This window comes from Podarcis erhardii, assembly GCF_964252035.2.
Source record: "Podarcis erhardii genome assembly, chromosome: 15".
Classification (NCBI taxonomy): domain Eukaryota; kingdom Metazoa; phylum Chordata; class Lepidosauria; order Squamata; family Lacertidae; genus Podarcis; species Podarcis erhardii.
In genome coordinates, this window is record NC_138505.1 from 26,395,658 (window position 1) to 26,411,688 (window position 16,031).

Consider the following 16,031-nt stretch of genomic DNA (forward strand, 5'->3'; position numbering starts at 1 on the left):
GGGGTGGAAGGGCAGAGAAAGAGGATAGATAGCTTAGAAGGGTTTGAGCTCCAAACAAAAGAGGGTGGGTATTTTTAAAAAAGAGGGCTATCCTCTACTGAAATTGCTCCCCACAATTCCCGCCCTCCTCCCCCTCAACCCAGCAAAGCAGACGCATCAGGAGATTTCAATAGCCGGCCAACCACCCCCCCAGTCCAACCACCCCCCCAGTCCGTACAGCATGAGACCCCTTCTGTTCTCTCCCTCGGCTCACTTAACCCCTCCCCCCAACCGCTCCACCTCGAAGGGGAGGCCCCACAGCAAGGTTGTAAGAGACAAGAGGGAGAGGGAGAGACAGAGCACACTGTTCGGAGGAGGCAGAGAAAAGAATAGGGATCAGAGACCACAGCTTTCATCTCACTTTGTATTCCCAGGAAACTGTTCCCAAGGATTAGGCCAGCCGCCATGGATATTCATTCATCACTCACTCCTTTCTTTCAGGGGTGGGGTGACCTTGCTGCTCCCACAGAGATCCAGGATGGGCTTAGCTGATTAGGCACCATAGCAAAGTTCAGAGGCAGGCTTTTCCTCAACCGAGTGCCCTCCAGCTGTTTTGGAATACAAATCCCATCAGCCCCAACCAGTCAGCTAAGGCTGATGGGAGTTGTAGTTCCGAACAGCTGGAGGGCACCCAGTTGGAGGCTGGTTTAGAGGGAGGGGAGATGGCCTGCCCCCCCCCTGAAATACTCTACTCTGCATACATACCCCAATAGGACTAGCTTTATTACAACCCAATCCTACAGCAACCTCAGTGATTTAGGTGAGGATTACTTCCAAGTAGTAGACCATCATATCCTCTTCCCAAACTAACAGAGACTTTTGAAAGACTAACCCATTTAGCACAGCACAACTTGCGTGGCCTGCTTCATTGTATCAAGTCTTTTTAACCGGTTAAAAAGAAAAAAAAATAATGAAAACTTGTGCTGAACTTTCAGGATAAACTTTCATTACACTTTTAAGGAACACAGGGCACATGCATTCGGGAGAGAGGAGATTCCTGGACACGGTAAAGGGAACGATCCCCAGAAGAAAGGAGGGCAGTGATCAACTTTCCTGCAACTCCCCCAGGCAGCCTCAAGGAAAGGTCTCCCTTTGGAATTCCTTCTGTTCACCTTGGATACTGAACTCTACCAGAAATTGGATTAAAACGGCACGCACTGTGACATTAGCCGCTGGCAAAGTTCTCTTTCGTAAGCCCCTCGCCCCAAAATGAAGGGGGACTGAATAGGTTCCCCTTTGTTTCTGTGGGTTTTGAGCAGAATTGTTCCTTTAAAAGTCATGCCCTGCAAAAGGGGGGGGGGGTGGAACGTTGTTTCCTCTAGGCAGAGTTCTAACCTTGAGCCCCATATCTCAGATTTCAATCACAGGAAAAATGACTTAAAAGTATCCTCAAGAAAAGACTCCCAGCCACTGCAATCCAACACCAAAATGTGTATCCACATTCACAAACACCACCACCCCCCGCCCTGAAAAACTAAGAGTGGCAAACCAACGGTTTTGGGTTCAAGCCCGACACTGGGCAAAAGACGCATGCAATGCAGGGGGTTGGACTAGATGATGCTAGGGGTCCCCTTTTAACTCTACATTTCTATGATGCTATACTAAGATGCACTACAGGTCTCACAAACTGTTCAAAAGAGCACTCAACCCAGTTCTGGGTGACAACGGTTCAAATCAAAGATAAAGAACTACGCAACTTTTAGAAGTAATCCGAAGGCAGCCCCGTATCAGGAAGTTTTCAATGCTTGCCATTTTATTATGTTTTTATATGTGCTAGAAGCTGCCCAGAGTGGCTGGGGAAACCAGCCAGATGGGTAGGATATAAATAGTATTATTATTATTATTATTATTATTATTATTTATTTATTTATTTATTTATTTATTTATTTTTTCCCAACTTGAACAAAGACCTTTAGCTGAGCAAGCATTTTAAGTCCCTATCTAGGCCCCCAAAATTGGGGGGGTATCCAACTATTTGGGGTCCAGTCATTTTAAGGCCTATAGGTAGAAAACCCAATCTGAACATCCAAATTTGGAAAGTAGGGAGGGAATTTGATTTGGGTATTCTCATTTGGATTGTCCACCTCAGGGCCCCAAATCTACTTGGGCTAAGACACTAGTTGGATCCGGACTCAGCTCTCTGTTATTAGACAACCAAAGAGCCACCATATGTTGGGAATAGGAATGGAACAGCTGCGCTGGCTGTTGATCACTTCTATAGCCCACCCCCTCCCTTCCTAGTTCTTTGCTTCCAGACCTGCTACTTTCCTCTGCACACCCCCCAAGGCAAGTCTTCTTGCTTTCTGAACATGCAAATAGGCTTGAGGGGAGGGTGGCAATTGGTGAAATATGTCAGAAAGTCATTTATGTAGTTCCTAGGAGGAGGGGATTTGCCAAGGGGGTAGGGTGACTCCCAGGTGAAAGGTTGCAGATTCCCCAAACATACTCTTCCCACCTCAGTTTTCTGGTGGTACCACTCCCAACCAAACGGCAAAGGGACACAAGAGATAACCTTTAAACATTTAGGTAAATTAAGTGTACAAGATCGCCAATTTCACAAGAGAGAGAGAGAGAGGTCCCCAAAACACCTGTTGGTCATCAGAAAGACCCCCACTTTAAAACAGATACTTACCAAAGTTCACCACTGAACTTTGGGACTTGGCAATCACGGAGAAACTAACGTGCCTCCTTAAGCTGCTCAGAAACACGAAGGCAACAGACTAATGCTCAACAACTTTGGAATGACTTTATTTCTTACGTTAAATCAGGAAGATGGTGAGAGACAAGTCCCAGCCCAGACAGACACAGATGCACATGAAAGGTTCATTCTGATTTGTAACAGGAGTTAGGATTTGCTACTTTTAAAAATAGTCCCGAAGGTGACCTAAATGTTAGAGAAACGCAAAAGAGATATATACTCTAGAAATCCTTCTCTTCACCTGCACCTGGGATTTGAAATTATCATGCATCGCTATATATAGCTATGCTGTTTAGATGTATTTATTGCTGCATATGTTATTTTGGAAAATTACTGGTTTCTTATAATAAAAAAGCCTTCACTACTGCAAAGAACATTGTGTTGTAAAGCCATGTCTCCATTTGAGACCCAGAACATGAGCCCCAGGGCCACATCCATTGAATGTTTGAAAACTGTGTCTCTGACCATATGCAGAGTAACTCTCCCTCTTGAACAGACACACTGTTGATCTTCTTCCAATACCCAGAATTAATGGGGAGGGAGCCCTGAGACATCATAGCTGGCATTCCACACAACCTCGGACCAAAAGAGCTTAATTTTATTTTTATTTTGCAAGTGAGAAGGGGATCTGCCAGTCAACCGCTCAGGCCCCAGATATTGGGGGAAGAAGATCCAGCTTGAAAGGGTTAGGCCAAGGTGGAAAATCCAAAATCCAAATAAAATAGCCCCTCTCAAAAATAACAAAAACAAAAAAACCCAGTCACTTTCTGATGCCTAACCAAGATCCAAAAGAATAGGCCTAATCTTCAGGGAGAAATCAAGCATCCCTCAGGATATCTCAGGTTCAGCAAAAGCTCCAGCAGCACCCCATGGGCCAAGCCAGACAAAACGCCTAGGGTCTGCCCTCACCCCACCACTGAAGCACTGAACTTTCCTCCAAAATATCCAACCAGCATCACACAGGCATTCAGCCTGCCCCAGTACAATACTTTTCAATTCATTACCTCCCTAGAACTGTTCTGCAAAGAGAACTTTGCTGAGTTAAAAAGTTTTGAAAAACACAACCTCTAAGCCAAGAAACACATCAGGTCCTTGCACAAATTAGAGAAGTCATTGGTTTCACTGCCTGCTTCAAAACCCAATAGCCAGACAGGATCAATATAGCTCTAGTCAATAGTTGATAGGTCGCTGGCTATTGCGCACACACACACACACACACACACACACACACACACACAGAGCGCGCTCTGGAGATGGGAGAAGGAGACTCACCGTCTTGGAGTCCAGTTCGTGTCTAGACTGGGCCAGTACCTTGTCCACACCAGCTTGGTCCATGAAAGTGACAAACCCGAATCCTCTGGACCAGGGAGAGGAGGTGGGAAGGAGAGAGAAAGAGACCGAAAGGAAGTTGGTTAGAAAGAATGGATCTGGTACAGGAGGGATCTCGGGTGGGGGGGGGGCGAGGTGGGGGCATCTCACCTGGATCGCTTTGTCAGTGGGTCCCTCATGACCAGGCACTCTTTCACCTCGCCAAACTGGCTAAAATACTCCCGCAAGCCTTCTGCAAAGCACAAGAGAAGGACACAAATGGGTCCCCTAGGCAGGTGGCGGCACTGTGGGGGGGTGTCCCCGGGTGATGCCTCTTTCCTCCCCACCCCAAAGCTTACAGAAAAGAGGGAGGGGGCTATTCGACCTCTGCTGGCAAAGAGTGGGGTAGATCCTACAACACTTGGAGGTGGAGAGAGAAGAGGGAGAGGGGCATGCTCGAGGGGAAGCTTCCCCCCCCCAACAGAGAAGGAGAGAGGGAGTGGGGGGGGGAACCCTTGCAAACGAGTCCGAACAGCGCCCCTTACCCAAAGCTATTCACAAAGACCCACATGGGAGAAGCCCGCTCCCCCCCACCCCCGCCATGAAAAGGCGCATCTAAGTTCTGTACATCGCAGAGAAGATTTGGGGAGGGGCAGAAGAAAAGGCGTCAGAGGAGTTGGGAAAGTTTGGGTTGCAGGTGCGGCTCGGCCAGAACCGAACCCAGAAGACCCCCGGCCCCCCGGCCCAGTAACTCCCTCTCTACCCCCCCCCATCCGCCCCAATACTCCCCACGCCGGGCCGCTACCGCCGCCTTGCTCTCACCTTGCGTGGTTTGCCAGCTCAATCCCCCGATGAACATTTTGCTAGCGAGAGGGAAGAAAACACAAAAAGAGAGAGAGAGACACGGGGTTTTAAATCAGCACGCGAGAGCAAGAAGACGGCCATAAAAGTTAAGCGTTTCGTATTCGGAGAGGAGGGAAAGCCCCCCCGATCAAGGGAGGCGCGGGCGCATGGGGAGAGGACGGGAGGCTGCCTGGGGGACCCCCGGAACTCCTCCGTCCATGGCGGGCGGCGAGCGTGGCGTTGGGGAAAAGGGGGGGGCGTGTGTGCGCCGCCTCCAGAGCGCTCGGGATGGTGGATCGGGGCGGCGGCAGCGGCGCCCGGGCGCCCCGGGGATGCGGCGGGCGCGAGTGGGCTGCCCGGCTCGGCGGAGGCGTGGATGGAGGAGGCGAGCGCGCGGGGGAATCGGCCATGTTGGCGGCTCCCCGCAGCCAGGCAGAGGAGAGAGCCTGCCCCGGCCGCCGCCGCCGCCGCCAGCAATCGGGCATGGCGGGGAGGCTGCCGGCCGGCCGAGAGCGTCGGCGTCGGAGCAGGAGGAGGAGGAGGCAGCGTCGGAGGCGAGGGTGGGCCGGGCCGAGTACCAGGGGTCGTGGGGGGAGTCCGGGGAGGCGAGGCCGGGCTGGCTGGCTTCTGTCTCCATTCGGACCTCTTCTCCCTGCGAGGCGCAGCGCCACACTCCCGGGGCAGCTGAGCGTTGGAAAAGGGGCCGGACGGCCAGGCCATGCTGCCCCCTCCCCCGACCCCTCTCAGCCGGGCGGGGAGGAGGAGGAGGAGGTGGAGATGATGATGGGGAAGGAGGAGGAGGAGGAGGAGGAGGAGGAGGCCGGGCAACGGCAGCAGCAGCAGCAGCAGCAGCGCCGGGGACAACCTGCCCGGCTCCTCCCACCCGCGGCAGCCGGCGTGAGCATAAAAGCCGGCCCGCCGCCGGGCAGCGCGCTCAGGGCGGCGGCAAAGGCGGCGCGCAACACGGCTGTGCGCTCAGGGCGCCCGGGGCCGGCGAGGGAGAAGGCCTCGCCGGGGAACAAAGGCGGGCGGGGGGCCGGCCGGCCGGCGCCGGGTCCACCTTGGCCTCTCAGGCGGGTCCGGGGGATGCCGGCGGGGCTTTTGTCCTGCTCTACCTGCTGAAGGCGGCCACGGAGGAGGCGGCGGCGGCGGCGTCCATGGTCAAGGGCGCCGGGCGGAGGACGGGGCCGCCCTCCTCCCTCCGCTGCCTGGGCCCACCTGGCGCCTCATGCCTCGCTCGCCCCGCCGCTGGAGCCCAGCTTGGCGGCAGGAGCGGGGGAGCCCACGCAGGAAAGGGTTAAAGCCCATCTAGCCGGCAACAATAAACAGCATGTGACATGGCGGGGGACCGGCGCGCTTGAGGGAAGAGGAGGAGGAGAGTGGCCGGCCGGCTCGCTCGCTCGCTCGTGGGGCAGCTGCGGGGTTCGCCCGCTAGGCTAGCTTACTGGCCGCCTCAGCGCCCTGGCGACCCTCAGCGCCCAAGTTGCCCCCTCAGGCGCGGCCTTTTCGCTCGCTCGGCCCGCCTCAGAGAGGCGCGCGGGATGGAGCTTCTCTCGCGCGAGGGCCTCGGGAAGGACGGGAATGTGGTGCCTTTGAGGGGGGGGGTGAGAGAGGGAGAAGGTGCCATTTTGGTTTGGGGAGCCGCGAATGAGTGGGCAGTGCATCCCCCCCCTCCCCGGAAAGTGGTCCTGTCCGGAAACTCGTTGGACCAAGCGGGCCGGACCTTGAGAGGGGAAAAGTGGGGGAGTTCCTTTTGCCACTTTTAACCATCTCGATCCAGGGCACAAGTCACCTCTGGGTGGGTGATCTCCACATGGCGCTGGGCTCCCAACTCCACAACCTTCAGAACCCCACAGGATGGCCACCTCGACTGGGCCTGCTGGGGGTTTGGGTCCCACAGCATTTGGGGGTCTCAGCCCGACCCCCCCCCATTGCTGGGATTTATACACCAGGTGCAGAGAAGTTTTGCCCCTGCACCTTTTGTTGGAAACACAGCTCCCATCATCCCTGGCCATTGGGACATGCTTGCTCCAGCGGATGGAGTTGTAGTCCTGCAACATCTTCAGGGGCCCACAGATCCCCACATGCCTGATTTACATGCAAGGCTCGAGGTTGTGCAGCTTCAGGCCAAGTAAGAGATGTCAGCGTGGTGTGAAACTACAACCTGGGAGACCAGGATCTGAATCGCTACTCCTCCATCATTGGGTGTGACCTTGGGGGCCAGTCACTGACTCCTCACAGGGTGGTTGTGAGGATTAAGTGAGGAGGGGGAGCTCCATGTACACCACCTTGAACTCATTGGAGGAAAAGGTTGGATATAAATGCAATAAATATAAGTTCCCCACCTGGGAATCTATACCATCAGAAAAAAAGGAAGAACTTCCCCGTACTCCCATAATCACTTGCCCAGCTAACAATGGAGTGCTTGGAGTTTTCAGCCCTCCCACCTTGCAGTCTGAAATGGTGCAGTTTATAGGACCCTCCAATCACCTTTGTGTGTAGCTCAGTGTGGAAGTAGGTAATTAAATTGGTGTGCATGAGGATTCTGGCAAAAGTATCTGCCTCTTTTTTTATTAAAAAAAAACACTTAAGTTTCTACTGAGCCATGTGCATTGCTTGTGCTATATACATGATTAAAAAAAATGAGTCCTTGTTTCTTATTCTGCTTGGAATTGTTCCTTTGGTCAGTTGCCTCCTGGACAACTTATCCAGGTGGGCAGGTAAACATGCTTTCTTTGAGTTCAGTCCACATCTGTGCCGTCAATTATATCAGTAGCATAATACTATAAGTAGTATTCAAGCATTTCTATATTGTATTCACAGAAAATCTTTTGGGGTGATGTACAATAGTTTTAAAATACATTGAAAGCAAATAACATAAATTCAACTGCTAAATCAGGGTGTGTATCCTAGTTACCCGATGAAATGAAGAGCTAGTAAAATCCAGGGAGCCAATTGCAAAAGGCGCTGGAATGTCCTGCATTGGCACATGCCTATGTTCATAAGGGAGGGGATTCCACAGCAAAGCACCACTGCAGGAAAGACTCATGTCCCTTACAAAGAGTAAAACGAGCCTCTTGGCAAATCTGTGTTATCTCCAGACTCCCCTAAAGATGCACAAATTTTCCATGTTGGTGTGTTTGCATCCTAAGACACGGATGAGAAGGTCCAGGTTGCTGAATGCGGCCCTCCGAAGATTTCTATCTGGCCCTCAGAACTCTTCCCTGAGCCACACTCTTTACTGGCCCTGCTTTGCACCTTGCAGTGTTTTACCCTGTCTGGGATATGTCCTTGAATCCTGATGGTGCTGCATGTTTGCCTGAGGGGAGGGACAGAGAGGGGTTGTGATGTACGAAACTAGCCTACTGTACAAAGGTAACATTTGCATTTATTGCTCCGTCCTCTTTTGCATCTGGCTCCACCCACCACTGGAATGCAGCCCCTGGGAGGTTGCCCAGAAGTCTGGAACACAGCTCTAGCAAGAAACTCCTATGGGAATTGAACCTGCAACCTTGACATTATCAGCACCAAGCTCTAACCAGTGAACTACCCAGTTTAGGATACCATTTTCCTCCACAAAAGAGTAGTATACACTGTGTTTGAACACAAGAAGATCCCTAATGGATCATGCCAGAGTCTCACCTAGTCCAGCGGCCAACTAGATGCCTGTGGGGGGTCCCAAAGGAGTACAAGAGCAGTCTACTTCCTGTTTCTAGGAACTGGTGTCCTCCCTCCATTTTCCTTTTGTGTCATGTCTTTTTTATTTAGATTGTAGGCCTCAGGACAGGGACAGCTTTTGTTTATTTGTCTTAGCGATTTATAATTGCTTCAAGACTTTTTTGGTTTTTAAAAAAAAGAAATTCTCCAAATAAATGGCTGCCTTTTTACAGTATCCCCAAACAAATTGCCGTCTAAGGCAAGCTCATCATGCCTAATGGCAGAGCCAGCCCGGCTTCCAGTTCCCGTCCTGCAGGAAGCAGTCTGCAGAAACAGAAACAGAGCAAGCTAACAGGCTAAGACCCAATCCAGATGCTTAGACAGAAATACATGCCCCAAATCCCTCTCTAAGCAGCTCAGGGTGACAGGCTTGCTTCCCTGTGGCTTTGCAAAGGTATTTTCTTTGCACCAACCACCTGACAGGTCAATCTGCATCTCCTAATTGAGACGGACACCTTCCTGAGGAAAGATAACCTGAGAGGAGAGAACTGACTCAGAGTCTTTGTTTCGGGAGAACCTTATTCCGCCCAAGGGCTGCAAGCCCCTTGAGGGCAATCTTTTGGGGAACACACACCGGTGGGGTGCAGGGCCTGGGGCAACACTGAGTAGTACCATTATTGTACATTTTTTCCCTTTGTACAGTATAGTAGTTGCTACACACAAAAACATAAGAAAAGCCTGCTGGATCAGGCCAAAGGGGACTTGTCTAGTCCAACAACCTGTTCTCACAGTGGCCGACCAGCAAGTGGAACCTGAGCACAAGAGCAATCTCCCCTCCTGCAGTTTCCAACGACCGGTATTCGGAAGAATTTCTGCCTCTGACCATGAAGGCAGAGCATAGCGACCATAATAGAATCACAGAATGGCAGAGTTGGAAGGGACCCTGAGAATCATCTCTAGTCCAACCCCCTGCAATGCAGCAATATGCAACTGCCCCATACGGGGATCGAACCTGCAACCTTGGCGTTAATCGCCGCCATGCTCTAACTAACTGAGCTATCTAAGTTCATTGATTCGTCCAATCTCCTTTTTTTTTTTTTAAGGTAAAGGGACCCCTGACCACTAGGTCCAGTCATAACCGACTCTGGGGTTGCGGCGCTCATCTCGCTTTATTGGCCAAGGGAGCCGGCGTACAGGACTAAGCCGCTTCTGGCGAACCTAAGCAGCGCACGGAAACGTTATTTACCTTCCTGCCGGAGCGGTACCTATTTGTCTACTTGCACTTTGACATGCTTTCGAACTGCTAGGTGGGCAGGAGCAGGGACCGAGCAACGGGAGCTCACCCCGTCGCGGGGATTTGAACCGCCAACCTTCTGGTCGGCAAATCCTAGGCTCTAGTTTAACCCACAGCACCACCCACGTCACACGTCCAATCTCCTTTTGAAGCCATCAAGGCTAGTGGCTATCTCTGCCCCCAAGTTCCATACTTCTAACTATGCTGCATGAAGATAGATAAATAAATAAATTGATCAATCTGCCCAGCACAAAAAATGGGTCTCTGCTCACATCCAAACCCATATCTTTAAACCACTTTAGCAGTCATGACTCCCACACCAAAGAATCATGGGAACTGTAGTTTAAGGGTGCTGACCTCACAGACCAATAGCAATCTCAACAACCTACAGTTCCCAGAATTCTCTAGGATGGTTAAAGCACATTTAAATGTATGGTATGGTTGTGACACTTGTTTTCCGGATATTGTAGGAGGTGTGAAAGAAATTCTATTTGTTCATTTTTTTAAAAAAAGAACTCATAAGCTCATGAAAATTACAGGAATCAAAAACAAATGTGTAATACCTTCATTAGGACCAACTGAACCTTCATAGCATCACAAGGAAGCTTTCAGTTTTATCAGAAATCTTCAGTCTAGAAGATATTAGTTCTGGTGAACTCAAAAGCTTGCTCATTTTTTTATGATGTTCCTTTTTGCTCCTAATTAAGGCATTACGTGACTGCCACTCTTTCTTAGGAAACAAAGGCTCTTTTCAGCATGTTTTTTTGTGTTTGGAGCCCCTCATCGAACACACTAGAACCAATACAGCTTTGAAGAATAAACACACCGGAACCAATATAGCTCTGAAAAATAAACAAGTGTGCACTTAACTCTCAGCCTTGCTAATTTTAATTGCACTCCTGTCCCCCTGCCCCAATTAGTTCAACTTTTCCTCATGGCCCGGTAATCATTACTGGATGGCAGAGAGAGGATGCCTTAGACGTTCACCTTCAGGCACCAGAATGTCAGTAGCATTAACCCTGATTCAGCATCTACAGCCTGATGACTAGTAAACCACTTACTTGTACTGTAATTGCCCCCTAGAAATGCGTTCTGGAAGGGGACATGTTTTATCAAAGGAAAAAGGATGAACCCTTGGAGGGGAAGGCATTATGCCTATGAATGCCAGTTGCTGGAAATCAAAAGTTGAGAGAGCACTGTTGCTCTCAGGTTCTGCTTGCAAGCTTCCTCTAAGCATCTTGTTGGCCATTTTGAGAATGGGATGCTAGACTAAAATTAGACCTCTTTGGCCTGATCCAAAAGGACTCTGCTTATGTTCTTATGGAACCTCCAAGTTCAGAGGCATTCTATCTAGGTTCCTATGTTCTTAGGGGCATTTTGGCCAATGTCTTTGGGCCTGATCCAGCAGAATGCCTTTGGGCCTGATCCAGCAGCCCGTCTCTTCTGTTAACCCCTTCCTTCCTGTTCGGTCCAGGTTTTTCTGTCTCCGAAGCCAGGAATGCCGTCGGGTGATTTGGTTTATTTATTTATTTACCGCTTATTTACCAAAATCGGCTTACAAGCATTAAAAACAACAACACACCAACTGTGCAAGCATGAAAATTACAACCATCCATAATTAAAACGCACAATAAAGCAATCCCATTAAAACGTTAACATTTAAACATCCATAATTAAAATATGCAATAAAACAGTCCCATTAAAACAACACGGTAATTAAAACAAGGAGACTCGTCTGACATGGTCGTCGGCTAACTAGGGAGCAAAGTTCCAGATTCGAGGAACCGTTGGGGAGGGGGGCCTCCTTGGCATCTGGGGTCAGACCCGGAACTCTCCTCTTAAGGACTGGCATTTGTGTAGGGGTGGAGGCCCTTTTCCCCACACGGAAGAGATTGGGGGCATCAATTTCGTCCCACTGATGAGAAACATAACACACCAATGAGCACACACACACACACACTCAAGGAACACATAGGAGGCAAAGGTCAATGTGTTCCACAAGGGGCTGCTACGCTTTGGATAGCGGAAATGCCCAAGTACAGAGTTTGCTTCTGTTCCCTTCAAACCAAGGACTTATCCAGGGAGCCCTCAGGTGCAGAAGAGTGTCAGCTCAGCCCTCCTGAAACACATGAGAATGGCCACTGCCAATCAGCCCAAGATCTGCAACTCCCCTCAAAGGAAAGGTTGCCGCCTCTGGGACTTTTTAGTTGAGAGAGAAGGAGAGCAACAGGCAGCATGGTGGAATATTGTGAAATTGTGAATGGCCTAAGGAAAGCAGATAGAGAAAGGTTTTTTCACCCTCTTTCATAAATCAAACCCTCCAAGTGCCCCTATTTCCCCAGATTTACAGAAGCTGTCCTGGTTTCTGATTTGATTCTGTAATGTCCTGCTTTTCCTTTGGACGTTCCTATTTTCATCAGAGAAATGTTGAAGGGTATGGAGTTATCCAACCCCACTAAGCCACCTGAAGGCAGCCACATATAGCAAAGTTTATATATATATATATATATAATTAATATTCTGTTATGTTTTTATATATGTTGGAAGCTGCCCAAAGTGGCTGGGGCAACCCAGTCAGATGGGCGGGATATAAATAGTATAATAATTGAATACGACGTTCCTATTTTCATCGGAGAAATGTTGGAGGATATGGAGCATGTGGACACCCAAGGAAGCTGCATGTTGGAAGACTCAGGACAGGTAAAAAGAAGGACTCCTCCACGCAGCACATAACTAAACTAGGTAACTGGCTCCCATAGAAGCCAGTGATGGCCACTCACCTGGATGGCTGTAGTCAGTTAAGGATGCTGGGAGTTGTAGCACTGTGCGGGGAGAACTGCAGTTCCCAGATTCTATGGGGATGGGGAGTCATGTGCTTTAAACGTGCGTCGGATGCGCTTTAAATGTAAATGTGTGGCTTGGATCTGCCAAATGTTACAGGATTTCAGCAGGAAGTTACGGAACGTGCACCAACTGGAAACAAACCCATGTGTCTGCCCTGAACACATGGAGGATGGTCATGCAGAATAGTCAAGGGTTATTGGGGAATTGTTGTTGTTGTTGATGTTGTTGTTGTTGTTGTTGTTGTTGTTGTTGTTGTTGTTGTTAATATCCTGCCCATCTGGCTGGGTTTCCCCAGCCACTCTGGGCGGCTCTCAACAAAATATTAAAAACACAATCAAACATCCTACATTAAAAACTTCCCTAAACAGGGCTGCCTTCAGATGTCTTCTGAAAGTCAGAGAGTTGTTTATTTCCTTGACATCTGATGGGAGCACGTTCCACAGGGCGGGTGCCACTACCAAGAAGGCCCTCTGCCTGGTTCCCTGTAACCTCACTTCTCGCAGGGAGGGAACTGCCAGAAGGCCCTCGGATCTGGACCCCGGTGTCCGGGCTGAGCGATGGGGGTGGAGACATTGAACGATGGAAGACTGGACAGTTTTAAGAAGGATAAATCTACATTGGCTTGGCTCAGCCTCTGCTTCTGAATACCAGGTGCTGGTCTGATCCAGCTGCTCTCCTTATGGGCACCTTGTGTGGCCAGAACCAGCCGCCTTTAAGTTTTGCAAGGCAGCTTCCAGCTCAGCCTCTGGGGCTCCTGCCACTGCTGGCCATCCCCCAAGCTTGCATATGGCCACTTGGGATGGGGAGGGAGAAACTCAGCACAGGGGGATGGTGGCAGGGTTTTTTTTTTTTTGGAGGGGTGGGATCCATTCGGGCAGGGAGACCGGCCTGGGAACTCAGAGGAGAGCAAGCGAGAAAAGGAGAGTGGAGTGGAAGTGATTTGAATGGGAACAAACCCCCAGCTTGCTGAATAACAGCTTTCATCACTGCCTGGAGAAGTCTTTTGTCAGGCCAGCCCCTGCCAAGGACAAAAGCCCCCCACTTGAATTCATGGAGTTTTAATTGGTTCTCAGGTGGGGGAGGAGAAGGGGGACAGCCAAGCCGGATTCCTTAAAGGCACACACACACCAACACACACCAACCCCCAAAGAGATGGGCCTCCTTGAACTCTCGCCCCAGAAGATTAAGAATCACACACTGCACCGTGGCGAACTTTTGGAAACAGTTCCTGAAACCGTGGCTTTCTCAACAAGCTCTGCCTGCAGACTTTTTCTGGGCAATCCTGTTTGTCTATCTATCTGTGCTGTAAAAAAAACACAAATAGCCCCCCTCCTATCGTCTTCAGATCAAGCTGTTTTGCCTCCCTTGAGCCAGCCTGCGAGGGCTGCCAACGTTTCTTGGTAACTGGTGCTGCTTTAGCTACTCAGAACATGAATACTGGGTACACTGGCTTAAAACACAGCAGAGTCTTTCTTTTTCTCAATTGGGATTGAAGCTGGGGTTTTTTTTGGGGGGGGGAGAGAACACATCAAAAAGAAGTATTTTGTAAGAGAAAGCAGGGAAGATAAGGATCTATCCACATCTTTCCTGAAGTGTTTTCAATGTGCTTTTATTGCTTTATGTGATAGGAATTTTGTTTACAACATTAACATAAGAAAGTAAGAGAAGGCGGCTGGATCAGGCCCATCTAGCCCAGCACCCTGTCCTCAGAGGGGGAAACCTGCAAGCAGCACCCAAGCACCCTATTAATGTCCCTCGCTGTGGCCTCCCGCAACTTGTGTTCAGAAGCATTGCTTCCTCCATAGCAGAGCTGAACTATTGTGGGCAGTAGCCATCGGCAGCCCTCTCCTCCACGAAATGATCTAATCCTCTTTTAAAGCCAATTGTCGGCCAATTGGTGCCAAAGAAAGATAGAATACTCTTTATGTAAGCAACAACCGCAGCAAGAATACTTATCGCAAAGTATTGGAAGACACAAGATTTGCCCACTCTGGAAGAATGGCAGATGCAAGTGATAGACTATATGGAATTGGCAGAAATGACTGGCAGAATCCGAGACCTGGGAGAAGAGACAGTGGAAGAGGACTGGAAGAAGTTCAAAGAATATCTCCAAAAACATTGTAAAATGTTTGAATGTTAAAATGATGTTGGATATAAAGATAATTTGGCATCAGTGACATAGTAAAAAGAAGTATGCAAAAATGTTTTAAGAAAAAAGGGTGAAAAGACCAGAGTAAAATTATGTCGAAACTAAACAAATGATATAAGGGATTAAGTTATAAAGAACATGTAAAAATGGATTTAAAAAGAAAGGAAAATCAAAGACATAATAGGTTGAAATGTATAATATTAAATAAGATTGGAAAGAGGGTAAGGAACTGCTGAATTTGATTGTGTAAAGGGGAACGCAGAAAAGGGAGATGTGAGAAAGTCAGGAAAGAGGGTTATGAAAATGGTTAGTAAAAAATTGGATTTTTATGGTTTTTTTCTTGTTTGTTTTTTCTGTTATATGTGGAATATTTGTTTTATTATGTAAAATTTCAATAAATATCTCTTAAAAAAAAAATAAAGCCATCCAAATTGGTGGCCACCATCGCCTCTTGTGGGAGGGAGTTCCATAGGTTAACTCACTCTGCACCGTGTCAATAAATCCTCTGTATTATCAGTCCTGAATCTTCCAACATTCAGCTTCAGCAGACGTCCGCGAGTTCTAGGGTGTTACATTTGCCTCCCTGGGCTCTTTCGGGAGGAAGGGCAGGATATAAATTTAATAAATAAATAAATAAAATTGTGGCAAAGGTTGCCCACACAACGTGTCCCAAATCAGTGTCGGGAGCACCCTGGTTGCAGAGTTAAACGGGAGTGTGAACATGGATGAAGTTCCAGTTATGGGGGATAGCATCTCAACTGTTAAATCTCTGCACCTCCTGCTGCTGTTTAAAAGGCAAAAACTCCCTCTGTGTGTGGAGCGGGAGAAGGAATTGGTAACCCCAGTTAGCACACTCAAAAGGCCTGGGAGTCCAGGCCAAAACAAGCAAACAAGCAAACAAAAACAGAAGCAGGCCTTGCTAACTGAGAGAGGAAGTAAAAGGAAAGGCACAAAACTTGGAGAGTCGAAAGTTTACCTTGCTTGAACTGTTGGCTTTCAAGACATCATACCTCGTCACTTAACACTTTCTTTGCAAATGTACTTTCTCTGCCCCCACCCCCCAAAGGAAAGACTTGCTTATCCTAAGACTCCCCAACCAACCCAGTATTGCTGGGCTCTGTACCCCATGATCTCTGGGCAACATGGCCCACATGGAGCTCAAGGAGAGTTAGGAATGTCAGAAGAAGCTGCTGGACCAG

At 49.1% G+C, this 16,031-nt stretch overlaps 1 protein-coding gene across 5 annotated transcripts in view; it reads right to left on the reverse strand.

Moving 5' to 3' along the window:
• Positions 1-6,377, reverse strand: part of MSI1 (musashi RNA binding protein 1) — a 55,929-nt gene extending 49,552 nt beyond the window's left edge. For 2 of the 5 annotated variants that reach the window (XM_081842066.1, XM_081842062.1), the window contains exons 1-4: positions 5,467-5,663; positions 4,868-4,908; positions 4,217-4,298; positions 4,010-4,094 (exon numbers count right to left, since the gene is read on the reverse strand). In XM_081842066.1, the coding sequence (XP_081698192.1) occupies positions 4,010-4,094; positions 4,217-4,298; positions 4,868-4,908; positions 5,467-5,525 (267 nt within the window). In that variant the 5' untranslated portion in view covers positions 5,526-5,663. Of the gene's footprint in view, positions 1-4,009; positions 4,095-4,216; positions 4,299-4,867; positions 4,909-5,466; positions 5,665-6,003 lie in introns of those variants that run through there. The other 3 variants (XM_081842063.1, XM_081842065.1, XM_081842064.1) reach the window with 3 other exon arrangements.
• Between the last annotated feature and the right edge of the window lie 9,654 nt (positions 6,378-16,031).